A 9,458-nucleotide genomic window follows, 5' to 3' on the forward strand; every position below is an offset into this window, starting at 1 on the left:
ATCATACATGGAAAAAGACAGTATGTTTAAGTCATTTCAAAGTCAACATGCATCTAGCGTGTACATTTGTCCTGAATCTGCTGCACGGGATGACTATCACTCAACAATGCTAACATGCCCATGCATGGAGAAGGGCAATGGCTGCTCAGGGTGTTTGGAGGAGGCTGGCTGGTTGGTGCCAGAGCGATCTCCACAGTCTAATTAAGCAATTATCAGTCTGTTCGATCAGGTCTCCTTGCTGGTCTCTTAGTAACAGTTGTGCAGCTTGAGACAAGTTCTTTGGACTTCAATTTGGACGTCATTGAGAATTGTCGATTTACTTTACCTTGAGCTGCAATTCTTTTATGAAACGTGCTGTATAAATATATCGTTATCATTATTACTTTCTGCAGACGTTTCATGGAAGACAGACGTGTCAATCAACCATCCCTAAAAACGAGGCAAACGATCGGAGATCATCGTTTTTGGTGCGTTTCGAACTTTAGACATGAAAGTTTGCCGTTGAACCGCTGCATTCACGGACGTGGTGATCTAGTGCGCCATGTGTAAAGAGTACAGAGGGCAGCAGGACCCCGGCTGTTCTTTTGACACGTTACCTCGACCTCTGAAGTGTGTCGCCTCTGCCCTGAGGCCGTAGGGCTGGGTCTGCCTCTCCCAGCCCTCCTGGGAATGATAATCTCGACGTGGGCGTTGACCACCAATGTCAGACACAACACCATTAGCCACGGCCTCACTGCTGCTCATTAGGACCGCCCCAATCGATATAGGCGGCCACAGACATCGCCAGCGCTGTGGAACCAGCTATCACTCTCCTGTGTTATTATCGTAAACAGGAGTGCCCGAGATTTAGGGCTGACCCTGTCTTTCTGTTATTAAAGAAGAGGGTGGGCAAAATGTGAAGGACTGTGATCACCCTCATGAGAACATTGGAAGAGTTTTGTTGTATGACCTGCGTGCTTGTATGTACCTTCTGGAGTTGGTATATTCCGGAATAGAAATGGCTGGAGCCAGGAGGTGTGACACTGTCTCCTTGTCTCTGGGGCTTGGTGTGGTGTCAGACTTGTGACAGAGAGGAAAAAGCCTTGTGAAAAGAAGCCCAATAATCACAGTTGATAGCTCACTCTGAGTTCAGTACGTCATAACGTTAACAATATGGAGGCAAAGCTGAAATGATTGTTTGCGCAGCAATTTGTGAATGATATCATCAAAGCATTAACATACAGCACATTAAGTCATTAGGCAGTCAACAACGGTATCAGAAAACAGTATCTGGAAAGGGTCCTGAGACAAGGGGGCCCCTTCTGATATCAACAGAGGAAAATGGCTTAATGATTTCTCGATTCCACCAGCTTGAAGTGTGAGCCCTAAATCTATTAGTCACAGGAAATTGTAGATAAAATGAAAAAAGGATAGTGCATGAGCTTTTGGCAGCGAAGAGGAGGAGAATCACACTGAGGCAAAATTGAGAAAATAAGAAAAAAGGGGAGGTGTATTGATTTTTGGTGGAGCCAGGAAAAGAAAAGAGAGGGAATAAAGAAGTGCTCTTTGGCCGATGTGTCCAAATGATGTCTCCTGGGACCTGCTTAATGGTGGGGGGAGGGGCACAGGGGGGTTAAGGGGGTGAGGTGGGGGTGACGGGGGCAGGTGCCTACCCTGACTAAGGCATGGAACTGCCCTTAGGCTAGGGCTAATGGTATTGGCTGAGCTTACTTTAAGCAGCTCTTTCCTAATGGCCAACTATGAGTTTGCCACAGGATAGACAGGTATTGATTGGTTCAAATGCTCTTGAGTTGACAAGAACTGAAAATCCCCCAAGCATGTACATCTCGCACCAAATTATGTCACACAGAGAGGTAATTAAAAACAATGACTGAGAGTAGACTTTCTGATTAAAAGTATATATGACATTTCTCCAGTGCTTTCTTTCCCTTTCCGCCTCTCCCTTTTTGTACAGGACATCCCCAGCTTAATGGAGGGTTAACACTTTCTGTCTGGCTTTTACAATCTAACATAAGTGAAACAGAAGAAAGCCTATCATCCTTCAGGTCCGAGTCTGATAACAACACTATAAAATGGCACAGTGACAAATCAGATGAGAGGGTTTAAACACTCATTCACAGAGATATTGCAGTGTCACCTAGTGCTGCTATAATGTCCTAGGCAGGAAACGCAGCAGGTTATCATCACACTATAGGCACACTGTATACATCCATCTTTAGAACATGTGTTGTACAGTGTCCTGTACATCGAACAATAGCATATATATTTTCTTTGTTGTCATGTCCCCCTTCCTCCTATCACACATACACACAGAAGAAAAATGCAATGTACAAGATTTTCTCTTATTCACAAGGGGGGATTTCAAGACTGCTGGAGGCTTCTGCTTTGATTGCATAATTCCCAAGAGGAAAACAACACAAAACAAAAATACTGACTGAATTCAGACCTATAATATACCAAACAAATAACCCATCAGCTTGGCTCTTCAAAACTACAGTTCTCTTAAGAGAAGGAATTGGAGAGTAATTTGTGACTTGAAAGCCTAGCTTTCTCTTCGTGTAGGGGGATGAGAGGATTGAAACGCTGTATTCAACAGGGTTACACAAATAGGTCTTAGCTAAGACAAAGCACACTAACTTTTGAATAATAAAGCTTTATTCAAGCCTTCAAAGACTATCGAGACCAACGTACTACTCTGTGGATACCTCGCAACAACGGTGAAACAACAGGTCCAACCTGTGCTGGTGCTTTTACAAAAAACAGTTTTGAGATAAGTAAACACTGTGTGTTGAACGAACAAGACTCCAATGAGATATGGAATTTATTTCTTTATTTTTTCCTGAGGAAAGTCGAAAAAATAAAAAGGCTTTCTGCATCCAAACGATAGGGCTACACTCCAAGCCACAGTTTTGTTCTCTTTCGATTAAATGCTCTTTTCTGGCTGTTTGTGTGCTGTACAGTGGAGAACTCTACATCGCTACTTTCTTCTCTACAGGGGCCCCTGGGCTCCCTAAGCAATAGGAGTAAATTAGAGTGCACCTGTTCCAGCTCCGAGATAAGCCATCTCCAGAGGATTTCCTCTGAGTAAAATGAAGTGAGTGAAGAATAAACAGAATATCACAGCATTACTCCGCCAAGGTGAAGTTGCTGCAGCTCTGGGGAACACGGTTCGTTTTGCACAACACCCAGTGAAATATCCTCTTTAAACCTCCACGTATGAGACTGGAGGAACAAGCTGGGGTCTCTCACAGCAGTGAGAATACAGCTGCACTCGGTGCTCGGAACTAGTCAAAGTCTTCTTCCCAACTCGATCAGCCTGCAACCTTGAGTACAGTAGAATTGTTTTAGGAGGCTCTGCTGTTGTAGCTGGACCACTGTAGTTTGTTGTAGGCAACTCTGATGGTCGAACATCAAATGAAATTCTGTCTTTTTACCGAATTAGTGTTCCAACTGAATTCAAAAATGTTTTTAATTAAGTCAACTAAGAAATGTGGCCGCAAATCTCTGGCCTTTCTTCTCTGCGGTCGAGCCACAGGAGTTACCCCTCACATCTATCTTACAGGAAATAAAAGATCTGGTCCCAGTGTGATGTCTGAAGACCACTGACCAGGGATGGCTGGTATGCAAAAAAACACTCTGTTGGTCTAGTCATGAAAGGAATGGATAATTAGAGGCATAAATGTAATTCATCAGTACATACGTTTGATAATCAGATTGATCCGGTCTCCTATCCGCAACAGAGTATTCAAATAACCCCCCCCCCTACTATTAGCACCCCACTCACCCAACACCACCCCTCTGCTTCACCCTCCCTTTGTTCCTCTACAACACATTATCATTATTGTAGCTAATTGCATGCTTTGCCTTGAAGTCTTGTTGGAGGCTCATGATCTGGGGCTGGAGTGTGGACGGCGTCCTGTCTTCCCCACAGCTAGCCTTACTGCACTAATTGCTGTGGCGGCGAGCTAAGGCGAGCTCCTCGCTGTGGCCAGCCAGACCAGGCTGAAATGGGCATGGAGGAGGGGGAGGGAACAGAGGGGTGGCTGGGAGGGGAGAGGGAGGGGAGCTGAGGGTGGCATCAGGGTGGGGGATAAGGCGTTGAGGCCACGGGTTAGGGGAGGGAGCGGGGCAACGGAGGTGGGAGGGGGGTAAGCTTTGGGGATGGAACCAGTGTTAGATGTGGGTCATGTGGAGAGGAGCACCCCAAAGATTACAGGCGGTTAGTGTGACCCCTCGCTGACAGGATCTGAGCCTTTCATCCCTGCAGTGAGTGACCCTGGCATTCAGGGAGTCACCCGGTTAGTTGGGCTAATCAACCCCTGGCATACAGTTACCCCCCTCAACAGTTCCAGGGACAGTGTCCTTCCACAAGTCTGATAGATGAACTACAGTGAACACTGTTTTAACGATTTGTGGGAAACAATACAAAGATTCAGGAATTTACAGACAACATTCTTAACTTTAGAAATATTTTTTTGCATGTCAGTGTAGGGCATGTTAGTGTTACTATGTATGTTTTTTTTTTTTTTTAAGAGTTGTCTGTGTAGTAAAATGTGTACTATCTCTGTAATTCAGATGGGGATGTTGTAGTATCAAATTCCAGCATTCAGTGAGTCATGGCTCCCACTGGGTAAGAAGGGAAATGGAATCAGGCCCCCTCTGCACGGATGACACAAGCTCCATCCCACCTCTCTCTACTTATAGGATCTCATACCATTTATGGGAACTTGGCTTTAGCAATAGAATAATACAAAAGATAAACTTTTCTACTTTGAGTAAATGGTACAGTCATTCATATTACAAGAGATGGCTCCCTGGATCTCGAGCCTATATTGTAAAAGAGATACAACATTTGGGGTTACATCCCTTTGCCGACAAAGGAGTGCTGAAGTAACATACGGGGTGAAAACTACCAACGAGAAAACTGGCAGAGAAACAAGAGAGGAAAGAGCCTATTTCCACAACACAAACAGATTTCCTGGCCTTTAGCAGTGTCTTACTGGGATACTTTGAGACATATCCATCAAAACACAGCTGTAGTCATTCATATTTTATACCAACTCCTTCTCCCAGTGCTTTAACACTATTCTTTGATCAAAGGAGAGAAGTCGGATCTCAACAGGATGGTTCCCTGCCAGCCTAGAAGGAGAGAGAAGGCCGATGCATGATTCCACCGCTAAATCTGCCGTATGGCAAGAACCTTCTAGAATCTAATGAAGCAAACAGCTTGTAAAATGTTTATTGCAGAGCCTGAAAGGCCAATATGATTACATATGTTCAAAATAAATTATATATATATATTAAGCCAGTTTATTAATTGTAACTAAAGTTTGATCGAATCTGTTCGGTTTGTTTTAAAGCCATATGTATTCTCAGCCACAAATAAATCAAATGCTATCAGCGTAAGAATATAAACATTAAATCATATATTTCATTTCATTGCAACAGGAACTATTTTCTACAGCAGCTGGTTAATTTGAATGAAACCTTTGTTTGGTTTCAAGGTATCTTCTATGTGCGATGGAATTATTGGCTGAGATAAGAGCTGATAACTAATCAGACAGCTCAAGAGTGTCACCATGTGGAGAGATGAGGATATGACAACAAATCACTGAATAGGCTTTATGGTTTATGGAGCTGTACTCAATAAAATACTATATTGAGTTTTGTTTTCCATACAAAGTCAGTAACTAATTACAGATGTGAGCCTCATTGTCTAAGCACAGTTAGATATATGAAATTGCACATAAACCCTTCCGTGCAGCCGTTTATGATAAACGTGTCTATTGCAAAATCTCCACTTTCAGACCCCTTTGACATTTAAACTCCCACTTAAGGTGACTTTGACTGTCTCTAGCCAAGGGAAACAGAAAAACCTTCGCAACATTCCTTTTGATATTCAGTATACAAGCTTTCTTCTGGGAAATTCCTCAATCTATAGCCCATGCAACACCACAACAGGCAACTGATAGAACCAACAACTTCAGTCAAATCAAACTGGAATGTCTTGAACAATGCTTAAATGTGACACATCTGTTCACAATTCTTATTTTATTCTATTTTTTTACTTTAGCAATCCAAATTATAACAACCCAGATGTTCTCGCATCCACTGAAAGCTGACATCTGATATCCAGTCAGGCTAGTATTGAAATAGTGTTGCCTTGGATGACGCGGCAAGGTTTGTCTTTCCTGAAGCTATTCTCCACTACTATGTATTGTTTGGAAGCTGCAGTGAATGGCACCAAAATCTAACTATCGAAAATGCATTGCCCTTCATAATAGCATTCCCTCCTCCGAGCAAGGACAAGTAACAATGGACCATTCTACCTTCCTGTCCTTTCCCTCTCAGGGTGCCAATGGACGTGACCTCCAAAGCGCTAACAATGGACGACCAACAACACAAGCACTTGGCTTCTCGCCACATCCACTGAAGCCCAATAAGGTCGCTTTCATCTCTGTTGTTATATTTAAGGATGACATCCTAGCCTGCCGGCCTTTACTATTGTTTTCACCCTGATTATTTTCTACCGTTGTTTAGCTCCAGTTGCAGCTCTTTGATGAAAAGGTCGCCGCTCAATTGGAAAACAGTCATTAAAATGCGGTGGGTACTATTCACCGGTGTGCATGGGGGAACAAACTCAACCGAGCCGGTTAATCAAAAGTTAATTATATAATTTTCATGCAGATGAGGGCAACATTCAAATGAATCCCAACTCTACAATCATTACAAAAAATAAATAAATAAATAATTCTAAAATGCTATAAAATGTTCAGGGACCGAGAGGCTGTAAACAATATGAAGTTTAATTTGGGGTAAACAAAGTGAATATTCACCAGGGGGTCTGCGAAGGAGAAAGTGAGGTTAAATCAAATTTGAAACCATAGATACCAGCAGGTTTCGTTGTCTTGAAATACGTGCAATTAAGCAGGTCCTTGATGAGGACATTTGGAAAAAGAAAGTTTTATCTTCACAAAGGATACAAAGGATAGGGAGGGGGATCGCTAGGATACAAATCTAATTGGGTTAAAGCACGTTTTGACCACAAATGAACATTCCCAATACATCTGTTGTGAGAATATTAACTACTTATTGCACTTGCACAATAAAACCTACATTATTTAGAACTATTCTAGGCTACAGTTCTAGTCTTTCTGGGAATTATGATAGAGTTATCTGCACGAAAACTTTAACCATAACTTTGAAAACTTGAGAAAAGAGGTAGCCAAAAGTTCAAGAATACAAATTCGAAATACTAAGGTACTCTCTCATCAAAGGAAATGATTGCGTTATGCAAATTACAAGCATGAATATTAAACCGACGATGTGAAGTATCAAAAATGAGGATCCATTGTTCTGGAAGTGCAATGGAATGTGGTTTAATTTTTTTCTAATTCTATGTGCTTTTATAATGTTTGCTCTCTCCCAGTAGTACCAACGGGTTTGGGTTCATTGGTGTGCATTACAACCACGCTCTAACAATGCCTGGCCTCCCCGGTGTCAGCACAGTTCATGAATCCCAGCCCCTTATGCACCAGGCGATTAGCACGCGCCGGTGTCTGTGGGGCTTTACCACAAAATGAGTTCTCTTTAAAACATATGCCCCCTGCTGATTCTCCCCCTTCCCTGATATGAAATTCCAATTTTTATAATGAACACCCATTTCCTGTAGTCAGGAAAGTTTTACACGTTGTCTGTTTTTGGGTGACTGTATAACTCCTGTATAACCAAGAGAAAACTCAATTTTCATGTCCTTTCTGTCCAAAATGATAGTGAGTGGATTTTATTTCAACAGGTGAAATAGCTTTTTATTTGTAGCTGAGAGAGTTCAAATCAAAGGATAAATATCTTGTATATTTTCTGGATGAGGATGGGTGGTTTAAATTCATCTCCAAATTGGTTTTAAAATCTAATGACACAATTGATTTCTAATTAATTGACTTCATCACCAGATGTTGTCATGCTAGGATTGTTGTATTACAAGCTGACCAAGCGTGTCGGTCATGACATGATTAAACAACTAAAATAATTATAATTTCATGGTGCGTCAGATCAACATAAAATTATATTTGATGGGTCACAAAATGAAATCAGAGTTGTGGATGTGAGTGATGTAATGGAAGGAAATGCAACATCTTTTAATCAGTCTTTAGAGACTTACATTTTATTACAATTATACAAGCTATGCTTCAAGTAAATAACATCAATTAAATCTAATGTCAGCTGGAAAAACACTGTTATTCAGTGGTATGCCACTGATTGTGATAACAATGTTGAGGGCTCTTTTTGGATCCGTCACCACCTCTGCTGCTTCTGTTTGGCTCTTGGACTCAAAACTCTTCAATTGTTTGGCTGATGCTTCTTTGTTTTGAAACGATTTGATTCATCATTAAGCTGGGTGGGTAGGGATGAACAAAGACATTTTGTAAACATTGTAGGTGTCCAATGTGCTTAATTGCTACAACACAAGGATACATTCATCATATCAGTTTAAAATTATCTATTACCCTGATGATTTTGTCCACTATACATTCAACCGTAACAAAGAAACTATACTCATACAAAACAATAACATTCCATTCATAAGATTTTGATACACATATACGTATTAATATACATAGATTATAAATTATGAATAGGAGTACTTACGACATCATATGGATTCAGCCTCTCCAGTGCATTGAGACTTGTCTCCTCAGGAACAGACATTACACCGCCTGTACCCATCATCTGAATGTATTAAGTCAGAAACCCATTATCTCGACAGAACCAGACCAAATACAACCTATAAATTGCTGTATAACCCCAAACTACATCTAACCAGAAGGCCTATTCCTTACTAAATCGGAAACACAGTTGTATTACAATAAATCTAACCCCACCCCCCCATTTGAAAGTGTACTACAGTTGTACAGTGCAATTACATATAACACAAATAAAACCTGATATGAAGTGTGCACCGGTCTTACAGTACATTGGATAGATTTGGATATGTGATTGATGGATTGTTAGTCAGGGAACTCTTACCCTAATAGTAGCCTCCAGCTCTCCAACACTCCTCTTACCCCCTGGTAGCCACCCGTAGGACCAGTGCTGGGACACAGTTACCTGAGCTACCAGCGCCAACACCACCAGATTCACCACCGTTCTGCTGCTAAGATCCATGTGAGCTGCAAGGAAAAAGATGCAGACATGTAGTACTTACCATCAGATGTATTTGGTAATGTGTGGATGATAAGATTTCACTGTCTCACCTCTGTGTGTGTTGTGTTCAAATTGTGAAAGGTGAATCCGGGGGTCAGTATTTATAGGTCTTGTGGATGGCTGTGGTGTCGTCGGGAGCATAATCTCCTGTCCACAGGTGTGACACATTAAGGGACAGAGCAGTCCTAATGGATGTGTCTAAGTGCTCACACGAAATAACTGGTTGCATTCTTATCCGGTAGGGAATTCAAAAT

At 41.7% G+C, this 9,458-nt stretch overlaps 1 protein-coding gene across 1 annotated transcript; it reads right to left on the reverse strand.

The window, feature by feature from the left end:
• Nucleotides 1-8,340: 8,340 nt before the first annotated feature.
• On the reverse strand, nt 8,341-9,261 carry gnrh3 (gonadotropin-releasing hormone 3). The gene is made up of 4 exons (XM_047029561.1): nt 9,255-9,261; nt 9,028-9,170; nt 8,650-8,730; nt 8,341-8,394 (listed from the first exon to the last, which is right to left on the reverse strand). Exons 2-4 carry the CDS (start codon nt 9,163-9,165, stop codon nt 8,341-8,343), a joined length of 273 nt encoding a protein of 90 aa, XP_046885517.1. The 5' UTR covers nt 9,166-9,170; nt 9,255-9,261.
• Nucleotides 9,262-9,458: the final 197 nt, after the last annotated feature.

The sequence above is a fragment of the Hypomesus transpacificus genome, chromosome 11 (genome assembly GCF_021917145.1).
Source record: "Hypomesus transpacificus isolate Combined female chromosome 11, fHypTra1, whole genome shotgun sequence".
Lineage (NCBI taxonomy): Eukaryota > Metazoa > Chordata > Actinopteri > Osmeriformes > Osmeridae > Hypomesus > Hypomesus transpacificus.

Coding starts and splice junctions, on each gene's coding strand:
- gnrh3 (XM_047029561.1), bottom strand. CDS start 9,165: ATGGATCTTAGCAGCAGAACGGTGGTGAATCTGGTGGTGTTGGCGCTG. Junction 8,731..9,027: donor AGCTGGAGGCTACTATTAGG/GTAAGAGTTCCC, acceptor TAATACATTCAG/ATGATGGGTACAGGCGGTGT. Junction 8,395..8,649: donor GGCTGAATCCATATGATGTC/GTAAGTACTCCT, acceptor CTACCCACCCAG/CTTAATGATGAATCAAATCG.